The following is a 15,919-nucleotide window of genomic DNA, read 5'->3' on the forward strand; positions in this document are numbered from 1 at the left end:
TCGGGAGAACTTTCTACGCACTTTGATTATGGCTTTAAACAGATAGTAAACGAAAGTATGGTAATTTTCAATGAGTCCCAAAGTAGACCACACATTTCATTTCTTTCTTGCTTATCATGCCTCACAGGGCGCACATTACAAAACGGTGTCGATGGGAAGGGAGGCTCCGGGCATGTGCCCTACATCCGCATCCTTCCTCCCCGCTCGAAATGTTTGTGTACCAGGTGCTATAACGTTTTCGAGCGCTCCTAGTAACACTAACAGCTTCGCTCTAAGGCAACCGAAAACGTCAAAAGATACAGAACTAATACAAATAGTTGAGGTCTACCTAGATATTGTGAGCAATATCAAATTTTCTTATAGACGAAATCAAGACTGCGTTGTATTAGAGCATTAATGCGAATTTGCCAGAGCAAGTACAGACAAACTAGGGGCGCCTCTAACGTAAAACTATTCCAAACTTTTCTATTTCAATTCTGCAATCAGGTCTCCGCGATTGGTCAAAACTTTTTTGGACCACCCCCACTTTGCCTGTCTGTCTCGCGACGTCACCAAAACCGCGATAGCTCACCATCTGATATGACGTGTACAGACTGATTATGCAGGATTGGACAGAACAAAAAAAAAATAGTTATTTCTCATTCGACCCCTTTTCGCCATTAGCCCTCGGCTATTGGTCAAAAGTTTTCGGGCTGCACCCAATTCCCATGCCTGTCACGCGACGTCACGAAATCGCGAAAGCTCACCGCGTCAAAGTGACGAGTACATGTTAAAGATGCAATAATATGCCGAAAGAAACTTAGAAACTTCATGTATATTTCTTTTTGTGAATAGCCGCAGGCTGCCCCTTTCCGAAAGGAATAGAAGATGGCTGCAGTCACTCGCTCAGGTACTGGCTACTCGGACGTGCCGGAGAGCGTGGACTTATTTGCGTAAAAAAAAAAAAAAAACTTTCTGCGTAGTCGTGGGACGTTTTCGAGCACTTTCAGCACGTTTACGACCTCGCTCTGTCATCTCTTCCTTGCTTGAGGATCCGTTTTAGCATCATTCGTAAGCTTCCGTTGCATGCCGCCGTGATTTTCGACCAGCCATCGCAAGCTATGTAATGGCAAGCGGACCAATCGTAGACGCCGGCACCACGCCCTTCATCCGGTTATCGATTTTCAGTGCGCCGCTCGGCCCCATCGAAACCATGTCCACTTCAGCGTGCTCCTCGCCTCTTGGCACCCAATTATAAACGAAAAAGTGCTCAATCGAGGTAATGTCATTAGTTTTGAAAGTAAAGAAAAGTGACCTCCTTTAAACTAAGAGGGCACTTGACTTGGCTGCTGAGGTAACGCTGCGGGTCACCGCCCGATGCTTGCGTCGGCGGTTACGCAATTTGGACGTCACGAGATTGGAATAAAAGCACATTAGAATAGTTTTACGTTATAGGGCCCTAGTTCTATTACTTTCGGTTAGCGGTTGTCTTCACTGATTATGCCGTGAATGTTCACAGCCAGTACAGCCACGTTATGTGAACGGATGACTTTCGCTTTGCTTTATCAACCTGATAAACTTAGAGGAAAGATACGCCAGAGAGCGGATGTGGGAAAGCGGTTGGATCAAACATCAGTTTGAAATATCTGTTGCTTTCGAAATGAGAGGGGATGCTGAAGGCACTCCCGAAATAGAAGTGCCATTTATTCATCCAAGTGATTCACTACCTAAAACTTGCTACAGCAACAAAAAGACAGAGTACGCTGCGATAAACAAATTTCCCACTGACTACAGGACATTTTACCATTGTGACTCTTATGTTCTACGCAGATGACTTCACTGGTTGAAAAATGTGCTGATGTTACACTTCGTCATCTCAAGAAGGCGGCATCTAACGAAGAGGATATCGAGCTCAAACAGTACAGCCTTTTCATTTTCTTCACAATCTGAAATGATGATTTCCGGTAATTATTCTGTTCTACGTACACCGTCTTCGTGGGAGCAAGTCAATTCACAGCATTGTTCTATTAATCATCAAGAAACAAAGGTGTTTCTCGTCAGCTCAATACGTAAACGATTCCAGGCATACTCAACGTCATTATACAGAATTTTTGACGAGCGTGGCCACTTAATCATTAATGTAGCGTCCTCTAAGGCGACTTCTCAGTAGATAAATTCATTCGAGGCACGGTCGGTGGGATGAGGACATTATATCGACATTTCTCTCTTTCTACACACTACTGCTACAGTGATACTGCCAATCGGTTCATAAAAGGGAACGCTGTCCTAAGCCAAGCAGCACGCTCTGCAAGAAAAAAAGAAATAAAGAAAAGCCCTCATACAGTTTTCGCAGAAAGTGCTTTCACGTACCGCGATGGCGTAGCGGTTACGGCGTTGCGCTGTTAAGCACGATACAGCATGTTCAATTCCCCGCCACGGCGACAGCATTTTGATGGGGGCGAAATGACAAACTTCGGCGGTACCCATCTCGCGATGACTGTCGATGGTAACGCGTTGAGCATTTAATCAGTATAGCGACACGACGTATTGTCGCCGTTAAAAGGAATTATGTATGAGGCGGGTACTGCAGCGGGATTCCTCTTTCGCGCTTTCCTATGAAAACTCGGCGTCATCAAGCGCGGCCACCAAGCCTGCGCGTGGCCTCCGAAATGCGTGGCATGTTGGTGCGTGAGAACGCAACTTCGCGATATGTGGCAACAACTGAAAGACGGTAACGGAAAGCGGCACATACCCAATGCGTTTTTCAGTCACCCAAGTCGGTATACGATAGTTGGTTCCGAACCCTGTAACCTCAGCAAAGCAGCCCGAAGCGCTGCCCTTTCGACCACGGGCTACCCAGTGACCCAATAGGTGGGAAAATGGTTAAATACAAACACACACACACACACACACATTACACACATATATATATATATATATATATATATATATATATATATATATATATATATATATATATATATATATACGTAGCCCTCGAAAAGTGCGTGGAGCAGTCTAAGAATGCTAACGCCTTAAGAAAAGGGAAAACTAGTTCAGAAATGAATAGATGTTCGTACCGCTCCAGAAATTGGAACGTGCACCGCACAGTTTTCAAAGCGTCGCTGACCCAACAGCTCTAGCCAGGATTATACAAAACGTCAGTAAGAAGCCAAATGAACACGCGCCGGTTCACTTGAGCATGTGGATTCAAGCTGACTCTCGTTACAGATTTCCGCACGATACCGTGTTGCACTTATTTTTTTACTACGTCTAAGGCCGCCTACCTCGCAATAAAAAAAGGATACATATAGCCTGCAATATTGCTCTGTGGATGAAAAAATTTCGCGGATTTAGGCAAAATACATTTGTTCACCCAGCAGTCCACATCTCACGACGACAAATTCACTACGACAGAGTTACACTGCCGCAGTTAATAGAATTCGGTGAGAAACTGCTGCCGCTATACGAGTAGTTACATGTTCTTGACACCACATGTGTTTTTGTCACTTTGTGCCGATTTATCACGTGCAGAACGCCCCTTCCCCCCGTCTTCCATTGAAATAAGGCGCGCGTTACGCGCATTTGGACAAAAACTTTCTCTTGCGTATGTGCTTTTTATGAGCATGCAGCTTCGCCATTCCAGCGGTACGCAATGCGATTCCAAAGAGCAGCTGTTCAAACGTATGGCACGCACTGTTCTTTGGCAAATGGTTTTGCAAAGCAGTAGAAAAAATAAATATAAAGAACCAATTAAGTCCACTTTTATGCTACTGGACTCTGAGCCAACTGATGGTGCAAACGCTCCGATACTATGTGGTGTGCTCAGTTATACCCGTTGAAGTTTAACGCATGTCCTATCATCTGCCAAGGTGTCTTATCTGTTTATTTATTTCTACTTCCAGTTTCTATGGCAACTACTCTCTCGACGTAATTGCGAGGTGTGCCTTCGCCACGGAGTTGGACTCTTACAGCGACAACACAAACGAATTTGTGACAAAGACAAGGGAGTCCTTTTCTGGACGCATCTCGCCGCGGATTCTCTTTTCCTGTGAGCTTTACGTGTTTTGAATGGTATAAGCGGTGATTCCTAAAAAAAGAAGGAACGCACTATTACGCACCTTTCAGTCTGTGCGTCATGCGCCGATTCACATGACAACGGCAGGCAACACACATTCCTTGTAACACAAAGAATAACTTGTGAGACGCGTTTCATTGCGCACCAGGACTGAGTGAGCAGTAACGTTCTCTCTCGCATTGTTCAACACTGTAACAAGTGTGGTTAAGCAGCTCTGTTTGGTGACACTGCGATAATTTGAAAGTGCGCTGACCGAGAGACACGGCGAAGAATTGAGGCATTTACAAGAATATGTTTCTATCGCATTTCACTCTTCCCATGACTTGATTTAGAGTGCCGCATTGCGGGGCTCCCCAACGGTCCCGCCGCCCTACGGCCTCGCAATAAGTTTGCAGGGCGCGCCGCATTTCTCGGTGCTGCGTGCTTAATCAGGTGGACTGAAAAACTTGCTTGACGCCACCTTTTTTTGTACATCACTGTTTCAAAATTTAAAAAACCCGTAACTACAGTTTCATAACGACTCCTCCTTCGACTCGCCACAATAAGCTTGTATAGTTCGTGAAACACAACTATCGGAATTAGTTAATTTAGTGAACAGATTGGTTTTGTTTTTCTTGCAAATGACGTCCTCATGTGCAGGTAGTTCAAATGTAGTGACGTAACTCGAGCTAATTTTGTGGATTGGTTTAGGTGCCCGCTATAAAGCACACAGACATATATATATATATATATATATATATATATATATATATATATATATATATAGCGTATAGCGGATGTCACGTGGTGGTGACGTTGAAGAACACAGTAGCAATACTGTGAAATACAAAACTAACTTTTATTGGGTGAACCTGTGCCCACAAAAAGAGGCTACACTTACAGCACAACGATAGCGGCGAACACGGTCGGCGATCGTCGAAAATCTGATCAGCGGGTCAAGCGCGTCGGCTTTTATACATCAGTCGTCGAATGTTCCAGACTAATCGTTGGGACCCGCGTACCTTCCACAAAGTTCTACACCATTCGCGTCAGGCGATGAAATCAGATAACATAACGTTCGGCGAAAACAGACAGCCGGGTAGAAGCATCGATAACTTTCCAGAAACTTCGGATACATGCAGGCGCGTCCCGCGCTGTGCGATAACACTTGCTAGGCGGCGAAACGTGGTCGCCCGATAAAGATATGTACACGTGTCAATATTTTAACAATAAAGAATGTAAAAAAATCACCCGTAGCATAAGCACAATTTAACTTCTTCGGCTAATTATACTTTCAGGCACTGACTGCCTCAATTAAAACACGTTCACTGAATACTGTAAGCGTTTCTTATGTAAAATGCAAAATAAGTTAAACATTTCATCTGTGGTCATTGAACTCCTTTTCGTTCGCCGGCAGGAGGCATTTGATGCAGAAATAAATTTTTATTTATGTCTAATTTACTGTTCTTAATAGTGATGTACGCGATTCACTGGAGAGAATTTTAATATGTGTGGAGCTCGTAGGCGGCGCAATTCTGCGATGAAGGACACGCGACTCAACAGATAATTTACCAGATGCAGGTTTGTTAGGTTTGGCGTAATTAGTAAAGTTACTCGGCGGAAACTCGAAATACCTACCGGAAGATGCCCAGTCTTGGAAGCGCATCTGAAGGACCAGTGAACGCTAGGATATAGATATTAGGTAGCTTTAGTTGGGTGTCCGCAGCCACCCACGTGCGCAGGGCGCGAGGTTGTGCGTGCGTAGGGTAGCGCGCGCGCACGATACGGCAATAGTTGGCCGGAAGTAAAAGCTGACAAGGGGATTGCTGTCTCGCACGCGTAGGATCCAGTAGTGTGCTACTCAGTGCCGCGATATGCCACCTTCTGATATATACTGTGTAGCCAATATCAGCCGCCACGAAGTCAAACCACAAGCCGGTACCATATCTTCGGCAATAGCGATATCGAAAAATGCGCTCTCGTGGACATGCGAGAACGTCCCGCAAAGGCCGCTGAGCCCGCAGTGGACACTACGCAGCCTTGGAAAAGCTGCGGGCGCACGCAAGATACCGTGCGTGCTCCTGCGTACTGCGCATGCGCACTGACGCCTCCGCTGGTTTGCTGCGTACGCAGAGCTGCTGCGGACGCACAACTAAATCTGTCTATTTATCAGCGATAAATGAAGTTCCAGAACAATGTGTAAGTTCAAAAAAACCTTGCACGTTTTAGAGAGCAGGTCTAAAACATACCTGCGTCGAGCGTCGGCGTTCCCGGCATACCCGAGCGAACGCGAAGCGCAGCGGGAATGAAAAAAAAAAAAAAGATTCACTGACGATTACGATATTCGTTATTGCGAACTTTGAGTGGAGCTGCATACGCGTTTTATAACGAAGCTGCTTTGGGGACCCTGTGCCGTCGTTGTCGGACTTCGCTATAAAGAGGCCACTTGGTGTAGCGGGAGAGGAAAAGAAGAGCCCAACAGGAGGAATAAGGTTGTGGGGATCCCTCTCCCATTGTGAGAATGCTATCTTGTACGGGAATCTTATACGGTTGTCAGACAGTGCATTTTCGCCGATCGAGACAGATCGGCATCGAATTTCTCGACGGTTGATTCCACCCGGCCGCAAAAGAAATGAATGTTATACTGGCGGTTTGCGGCCAACTAACAATGCCCAGCAATTGAAACGCGATAATAAGAGCGCATGGCTGCCGGCACTTCTTGCGACGTGGAATGGCGTACTTTTGAATGATGGGAGGTACAGTGTACTATACCCCCGGACAACTGGCTGTTACTATGAAGGGAAAGCGACAGAGTCAAGACGCACGAAAGTGACAGTGCTTCTGAAAAGAGTCCTACGTTTTCATCCACGTTTGTTCAAGCTGGGGAAGGGAAAACGGAAACAACTTGTTAGAATAGTTAAATGAGACAAAAACACCACTGAATGCAAAAGCATATATATACGTATTTTTCCCTTCGGCCACAAGGTAACCACGAAACCTTCGCAGGTGCAAGTTGCGCGGATTTAGCGTCTGTTCTGAGCAATCAAAAGCACTGTCAAACGCTGGCTGACTATTTAGCGCGGTAACACACGTGCAGAAGCTCCGCCCCGTAGCTTTCCCTTCATACCCACAGAAAGTTGTTCACCAGTATAGACCTTTTCGTCGTGGGAGGAAGCAAGGGTACCGCGGCGAGCCTTTCTTACTCTCTGGCTTGTGCGATCCGGCGCGGCGCTGCTTGAAAGTATTGCTGTCGCGTGCTGCGGAACGATTTCGAGATGATTTAAATTGTATCGTACTTTGTGAAATTTCCGCAATATCCGTTCATATAAGGTCGTCAGGGAAGCCTTCCGGTGCATTGGTAACTACAGTACGCGGAAATATCTCATGGGGGCGCAAACACGTGGCGTGCATTATCAACCGCGGTGTGTGTATGTGTTGCGAACTATTTTGCGTATATCGGTTTTAATTCAACGAAGAGAACCGGTGTCTCTGTATTACCAGGACGACGTGGTGAATGTGCTCACTGTCTGATCGCTTGGCGTAGGGAGTAAGACATAAGAGCGCATGCTCGTGTATGCCAACCTGAGGCTACCATTAAACACCTAAGCGGCAGGCGCTATCAAATATTTGGGATACACGGGCATCGTTCTCACGCATTTCAAGTCTAGTAGGCTTGAAATCACTATATGTCTACGCTATCCTTCCTGAATGAGCCCGATGGCGCTGCTCAACATAGTGATCACTGCGCTTGGTGAACCAGCATGATACATATATGAGCCATGTGCTTCGGCATTGCCTTTTTGCCCTGTAAAGCCATAATATATGAGAGGGATCGCATAAAGAGAATGCGATGGCTATTTTGAAGACAGGATTTTCGTAATACGTGTGGGTGCGTCGTAGAGAATCGAACTAGCACAACCGAAAAAAAGAAAAATCGGTTATCGTCCTCTTTCTCGAAAAAGAAAGAAAACGGGCTAGCGCCGCAATACGACCTCGCATAGTCACGCCGCACAACGTTTAGACATCTTAAACGTTGATGCCGCATGCTCAGACCATGCGCTATATAGAACAAATATATGTGTAATCCAGCACCTATCACTTCTTCACTGCTGTCACTGCACCTATATCGCGCAGTTCGTAAACGGTCGCTTTGCTGGACAAGCTTAATTCACACTGTAAAGTATGGTGTTAGTACTAACCAAAACTATTCTATTCATGGGTGCAAACGTCGTCCACCGAACTAAGCAGTCACGCAATCTATTCTGCAGCTGATTGTTAGAACGCTTGTCAAAGTATGACAGCACAGCTCCTATCGCAGCACAACGGTACCCACGCTGTTACGATCATCGCGCATATTTCATTGATCCTAAACAACCGCTTAGAACTAGAGAATAATACTGCAATAACGTCACATTAGTGAATGGAACATTCAGAAATACACAATTGATCTCCGAGGCTGATTGTAGGCTCAAATGTGCGCTGGGTGCTCCGTCCGCGCCAACGCCAGCAGGAAGTCTGGCCATGCAGACTTAAACCACTTCAGCACGCCTCACAGGACCGTTTACCACGTAGAAGACACGACGTCATATTAAACATACCGCACGAGCGCGAAAACAAACGCCAGGAGCTACCACCGAGCGTATAGCTGCCATTCAAAACGGAGCGCTCGCCCAAGCCAGCATGTCGACTGCCCATAGATGGCGCCACTCTGTAGCAATATGGGGAAGAATGTGAATTAGAATGTGAAGACGTTCCGCAAAGGCCGCTGAGCCCGCAGCGGACACTACGCAGCCTTGGAAAGTCTGCGGGCGCACGCAAGATATCTGCGGGCGCACAGCGCGGTTTTGATGGGGACAAGCAGGGAGAAACGACACAGACGAGCGCTGACTTGCTACTGTCCTTGTCCATTACGTAAGACAATTCATGGCTCGTACCCCCTTAAGCAATGGCTCATACCCCCGTAAGGAAGCAAAAAAAAAAAAAAAAAATGCAATAACTATACCCACGTAAGGCGGAGGCTACAAGCGCTCAGCAAAGTGAAGTGAACAGTGCATACATTCATGAAATCACCCATACAACACACAGAACAGCATACGTTTCAATAAAGAACAAGGTCAAAACAAGCATCCAAGCCGTCAATAACGCATTGCATACCCCCTGCATTTTTTTTTCGGGGGGCGGGGGGGGGGGGGCGCAAAAGTTCCTTTATTCTCTGTTAAGTTTCCCAGGCGTCGTGCATAATAATACAACTATTACCTTCAGCAGGCCCTCAGTCTGCCTGAACGCGTGTAACATCCCTTACCTGTCTGAGGTGGGCGTTCGAAGAATACGCGCCATTTTTCATAGGCGAACATGAGCGAACGACCAATGAGGGTTGATAAAGGTTTATACTGGTCAGATCAAGTTCCATAACATTGATAGTGACGCCGGGGGTGCGTGGAGATAAGCAAGTGGCACAATGCTTACGCAGACTTAGACAACTATCAGAGGAGTTTTTGCGTGATTTCTTACAGTGGAAGCTGTATATGACTAACCTTCCGTAGTTTTTTCAGTGCCCGGCAACAGAAACGGACTCAGCGAGTTCTAACGAGCCCATGCGGGTGCAGTGCGGCGGCGCAGATGTCAGAATGCGGAACAGATTCGAACGCTCGCCGTGGACAATAGCGTAACGTGAAGGTTATCGCAGTATATAACCAGGAAAGGTATCGACGCTAAAAACAGCTGCGTTATTGATAGGGGGGACACGTATGGTTCGTACACCCGAAGAACAACATGCGTACGAGGAGCACCTCAGGGAACAACAATAAAGAATGTAAGCGGTTCCGGCGCGAAACGACCACTGACGAAGAACGTTCCCGTGATGTTAACGAAAATGACAATCGGGAAACCGAACACCACCGAATGAGCAACGATGCCAGACTCGCAACGTGAAAAATGACAGCCATTCCACTCTGTGAAGGTGGAATCGCAGCGAAAGCACTTTGCTTTTCGTTTGAGTGCTTTCACTGTTGTCAGCTTTCGCTGCCATTCCATCTTCACAGAGTGGAATGGTTGTCATTTTTTTTCTTTCGGTGTTTTTGTTGCACACAGAATGCAAGAGATGAGTATGTATTGCAGTGAGTGAGCCATGCCGCGACATTGACAAAACCCTTATATACATAAGCAAAACAAAAATGTAACTGCATAATGATGGTTAATAATAAATGCAGAAGGTTACTGTTACGCATGCAATAACTATTAAGAAACATGGAAATATTTAAGCCGTGAAATTTTATTTTGGGTAAGCAGAGTACAAGCCTCGCTGGCGTACTTGCATTTTTATAACTCGGCTAGGAAGTATGCGTACACTGTTCTTTGACTAGTTCCACTGGTGGGCTGCCGGACATAATCTTGATGCAAAATCATTTTAGGTTAGGTCGACATGGCATGAAACCGTCTATTTGATCACCAACCCTCTAATTCAAGAAGATTGTCTTTTGAATTAAGTTTTTACGATTCCCTGGTATCCGTCGGCAAAGACCTATTTGCATAAAAAGTCTAGCGCTTAGGACAGACAGCAAATCGCCGAAAATGGCATCGTCCTTTTCCACAAGGTACTGTTGCAGCAAATATTATGTGGCCTAAACAAATATAGCGCTTGCTAAGCATATATAAAGAATCTCAAGTGTGCCGTATTTCAAAAGTAATAAGAGTGTGAACTGCCTCGTACTGAAATCAACAGCAGCGCAAGGAAAATGAAAGGTTCTGCTAGGGCCACTCTACTTCTCCAAGTAAAGCTTCCATCGAAGTTGTCTGTTGCGCTACCTCTTGGATGGGACGCTACCTGTGCCGGAGGAGCGGCTGAGTAAGCCACTGCCCGCTTCTAGTACACTGTAATGGAGGGGCTTTAGATGATGCGCTACTGTGGTGCCATGTCGTAGCGATCGTCGCCGCACACGCTGTGCTTTCACGGCCCTATGTTGTTCTTCTCACGCTTTCACCATACCCTCCTCCCCCGCTTTAGTCCTCGCACTTTTTTCGCTCTCGTTACTTTTTTTTTTTTTTATCCCCAGCAGCCTTCGTACCGGTTCTGTGTGGCCCGCCGAGCGGCGGCATCGACTGCGTGGAGCCCCCTCTCCCCTTTGCGGCGACTGCGGCGCGATCGAGACACTCCAGCACCTGCTATGTGAGTGCCCGAACTTTTCGCTCGCGCGCGCGTCCCTTGCCCGTGTTTACCGGGGGCACGGCCTGCCGTGCGACACCGTGACTGAACTCCTGCACCCCTCGGGCTGCCCTTCACGAGACAGGACACTTCTACGTGCGCTCCTGACATTCGCCGAGGCTGTCGGCCTCGCCGACCGCCTTTAGCTCCATCCCATTTCCGCGGCGTGCTGCTGTTTCTGGTGCTCTTTCTCTCCCCCTACTTTCATTCCCTACCCCCTGTGCAGCGCGGTTGAGGTGTCCTCTGCTGAGAGACAGTTACTGCGCTGCACTTTACCCCAACTTTTCCTTCACATCATCAAGAATCTCCTTCTCATCCCCAGCAGCGCTCCGCGTTCGCTCCGTTACGCCGACGCTCGACGCAGGAACGGGAACTTAAGAACTGCGCTCCAAAAGCGCCGAGAATGAAGAGAGCGCAAGAAGGAGGGTATATAGAAAGCGTGAGAAGCATAGTGCCACGCAAGGCGTGCACTGCGGTGACGATGGCTACGAGATGGCGCCAGAGTAGCGCGCGTCGTCTGGGAGTTCTGTCAGCGGCGCTTGCTGTAAATCGCACCCACACATTACACACGCGCTGCTTCTCGTGATCTCCGGATAGCGAGGCCGTCGCGCGACCGTTCACTAGCTCCGTTTGCAGCGTGCCCCACGAGATAGATTGTCCGCGCCAGCCATTATATCGCGATATGAAAACACGCATACAGCTGCGCTAACATGTCGCATTAGGGAGTGTCGTAACCGTAGGTGAATTTTTTATGGTCGGGTCTTTGATGTTGTAGATGGAACAGATTTGTTATCGCGCGATATACTCACCAATAAACAATGGGATAGGATACTTCTAGGTTGTTTGTTATGATGGCTGTATAGGAGGCTTTCTCCACAAGGCTCTTCAAGTTCCCGTATTTATTATCTTTTTGTTATTACATTACAGTTGCGTTTCCAAGAATAGCGAAAGCGCTTGGGATTCAGCGGGCTATCTCTGACTCGTTTGAGTACTTTGTACAGATTTGCAAAACCATTATCAGAAAGCGACAAGACAAGCAGGAAGTAAGTAGGCGCTTGAACGTTTTGCCCAGGTTGTCACTGCGTTTCCTGCTGCGTGGTGTGCTAAACCACTACTTTCTTTTTTTGCAGCGTCATGATGACTTTCTCCAACTAATGATGGACGCGCAGGAAAGCGATCTGAACGCAGCAGCAGAAAATGTTTCGGAACGAGAGGACAAGCTGTTCAACCTTGGTTCGGAAATGAGATTGACTGCCCCGGTGACTCCAAATAAGAGTAAGCGCAAAGTGTTACATCATGCTTTTATTAGGTTGCCAAGAGATTTAGTTATTTATTTAATAATTTTGTTAATTTGTAGATGCAATCACAGAATTATTTTACATAGGTAGGGGAAGTAAATAAATATAACAATCAATAAAGGCAGTAGAACGACCTACTATATACCTCTCGGGCTAGATCTGTTTTGTGTACGCATTTATACCGTTGAGGAGTAATTGTGTGGTTGCGGTTGTGTGTCAGATTAGGCGGCGGCGTTTGGGCGAAACATCATGGCGAAACAATTTACTTGCGGAATATACAGAGACTGTATTTCTAAATTAGTTATCGACCACTGGTTGCAGATATGCAAGCCGAACACTTCAAAAACTCACACACAGTCGTAAACCAAACTTCATGGAAGCGTGTCTGCGACAAGTGGCTGACATGGTTTTCGCAAAGCACGAACCAGCGCAACGGAGCAGGGGAGCTAATCTGAGCGGTCTCTGCCCCAGCAGTGACGTCACTCTCAACATAGCACTGCTCAAACTTTTCCCCCCTAATAGTTGTGCGTCTCTTCGAGAAGCCTCGAAGAGTTCTTGTCAGAATCGCGAACGGAGTAAATATTACGTTTCGCTGTAAGCATGAGCTGCAGCTGGCACACGCGTTGTAACGCCCTTGCTTGGCGACTGTACGCACCACTAAAGGATAAACGCATTTAGCCGCAGTGGGCTACAAATGCTTAGCAGAACTATGTAACGTTCTCTAATGTCCACAATTCCTTGCAGCACTCACCGAAGACGAAGCCGTGGCCCAGTGTGTGCTGTTTCTAATTGCCGGCCAGGACACGGTGTCCACTGCGATCGCCCACACCCTCTATCTGCTGGCCATCCACCCTGAAGTGCAGGAGAAGCTCAGGAAAGAAGTTGACGACTGCTTTGTGACTAACGTAACAACAAAACTCCATCTGCCTCCTAATACAATATGTGTGGACCTGCGCGTTGGCGGAAACAGATACACTGTGCCGATATTTTCTATAGCCCTCACGATGACAGTTTCCAGTAAATAAGGAAAGTAATATTGTAAACCTTCGGAGTACAGGGATTTAAAGAGAATCTCCATATATTGTGCTTTAAGTCGCAGCTGGTATTCCACGTAAGCCGCGCAAGAATGGACGCACTTCAGACCTCACCGTATCGAGCAGATATTAATAGGAGGGAATCTGGCGGTGGCAGTTCGTTTTCTCACTGGACTACCTCGGGGTGTTCGCTGTTTGCGTCGGTGTGGATTCCGGTAGCGGTGGTTTTGTCGAAATGTGCGAGCAGTGGTGCTGACTGGAGGCGTCATGTAACTAATGCTTTGACCTGCAACAGTTTCCACTTGGACGCGACATCTAATTTCTTAACATTAACATGGCAAGCTGGGCGAGTTGGTGATTGAACGTGTTACTATGGGTGGGCAGCGCAACCCGGACGAAATACAAGAGGAAGCACACTATACAGGTATCGTGTACTTCCCCTTGTCTTTGTCCGGGTTGCGCTGCCCTTCCATAGGAACATGTTTAATAAAGGAACATTTTAAGGATTGGTCATCTCCCGAGTATTCCTGCGTATACCAAAACATTGGAGGGCTTGTGAAAAAGAGACAAAGAGGTTATGGTGTGCCTTCCGCTACTAGGAAAAAACTACGATATTATACCGTCCTAGGGACGGCCGTGCACGGGAGATGTTCGAAGCGCAAATAATAATAAATGTCGCAGTTTCGCCCGAAGGGCACGAAGCACCGTTTGCGTTAGCAAATTAATGGACAGCTGTACGAAGTAAGGATAGTAGTTTTATCGGCCTTAAACACTTGCAAACATAGGCATACTATACTCACGGACAACTTTCTGTGGATATGAAGGGAAAGCTACGGGCGTGTGGCTGCTGCACATGTAGACCGGCAGCGTTTGACAGTGCTTTTGGTTGCTCAGACAGACGCTGAATCGACGCAGCTTCCCCGTGGGATGTTTTCGCGTTTCCCCAGACGCGGAAGGGAAAATCCGCAATATATTTAAACCTTTACACTCAGTGATGTGCTCTGTCTTATATAACCGTTGCTGATAAGGCGTTTATGTTTTGTCTTTCTCAGCCTAAACTAACGTGTATTAAAAGGCGAGACTCTTTTTTGAAGCGCTCTGACTTGTGCACGATTTGGCTCCGTAGCTTTCCCTTCATAGCCACAGAAAGTTGTCGACGAGCATAACGAAATTAACAAGCATAGTGTCACGCGCGCACAAGCCAACATGAGCACATCTCCCTCGATGGCCGCGGAAACCCGCTGTCAAAACGCTACAGTGAGGAAATACGGCAGCAGCAGCGAGCGAATTGACCTTCGTGCAGCCGCTCGCATAATCGCGAACTATATACGCCTTGAAAACACAGCGCAGGGCGGACTCTACTTGTCGCAGAAGGCTTTCGAGATACAACGGTCCGGACGGATGCGCGTGCAACCGCCTGGGCCGCCCGGCCCACTAGAACACCCTCACCCCCTACCCTCCTCCTAAAGCCTTGCGCGCGACGGAAGGCGGTGCGCTTCCTCTCCGCTTTCCGTCGTCGTATGCGCGAGATTGAGCCGCGATGGCCTTCTCACCTTGCACGCTTTTACTCGCGCATACACCTTACGGCGCGCGGCGACGAATCAGTCGCCCGTGGACTTTATACGGAACGTCACGGCGACGCCGAGAGCTGAAATATGCCCGGAGTGTCCATATAATTGCTATCTCAATAAAACCAAGAAAACAAAAGGCGCAGCTCGCACTGCGCCGATGCTCCTTGTAAGTGGCTTTACGCGGAAACGGCGCGAGGGTGGTTAACTCCGCTCCACGAACAGAGACGCGCGCGGATAAGCACAGGACATCCTCGCCTGCCCTCGCTCACCGGCTCGGGCGGCAAGATGAAGGAATACCGCTGCCTTTAGTTTCACTCAGGGGGGTTTAAATTAACAGCCGTAACTCATGTGTAGATTACAACCAGCGTTATGAGGTGACCTTCAGCTGTTCAAACTTGGAGGCCGTTCTATGCAGTCATTCGACGATAAGCAGTCGTCGATAAGCTTGTCGGGGTCGGTGTATCTCATTGCATTGACGTGAGTACAGGCACTGCATCACAGCTGCGTCGCATTCTCCCGCTGCTGTTCCGTCGCTTTGTGATGACTTCATTGCGAGGTGTTTTCACTGTTTCAAGACTTCTCAGAATGGCGGCCTGTCGTCGCTGTGTTTCTTGCAACGCGGGCTTCCTCGGGCGATTGGCCGTGCCGCTCGACTGTGGAGGCCTCCTTCCCTCTTCTCTTCTTTTATTCCCCTTATCCCTCCCTGTCAAGTGCTGTTGATGCGTCCTCACACCGAGGGACAGTTACGGCGCTGCAGTTCTCAATTTCCTTCCTTAATG

The 15,919-nt window shown here is 47.5% G+C and overlaps 1 protein-coding gene across 1 annotated transcript in view; it reads left to right on the top strand.

Annotated features, from left to right (window-relative positions):
• Positions 1 to 1,793: 1,793 nt before the first annotated feature.
• Positions 1,794 to 15,919, top strand: part of LOC126524136 (cytochrome P450 3A2-like) — a 44,757-nt gene continuing 30,631 nt past the window's right edge. Inside the window, exons 1-5 of the mRNA XM_050172490.2 lie at positions 1,794 to 1,898; positions 3,885 to 4,030; positions 12,165 to 12,280; positions 12,368 to 12,512; positions 13,280 to 13,440. Of these exons, the coding sequence (XP_050028447.2) occupies positions 1,810 to 1,898; positions 3,885 to 4,030; positions 12,165 to 12,280; positions 12,368 to 12,512; positions 13,280 to 13,440 (657 nt within the window). The 5' untranslated portion in view covers positions 1,794 to 1,809. The remainder of the gene's footprint in view (positions 1,899 to 3,884; positions 4,031 to 12,164; positions 12,281 to 12,367; positions 12,513 to 13,279; positions 13,441 to 15,919) is intronic.

The sequence above is a fragment of the Dermacentor andersoni genome, chromosome 3 (genome assembly GCF_023375885.2).
Source record: "Dermacentor andersoni chromosome 3, qqDerAnde1_hic_scaffold, whole genome shotgun sequence".
Classification (NCBI taxonomy): Eukaryota; Metazoa; Arthropoda; class Arachnida; order Ixodida; family Ixodidae; genus Dermacentor; species Dermacentor andersoni.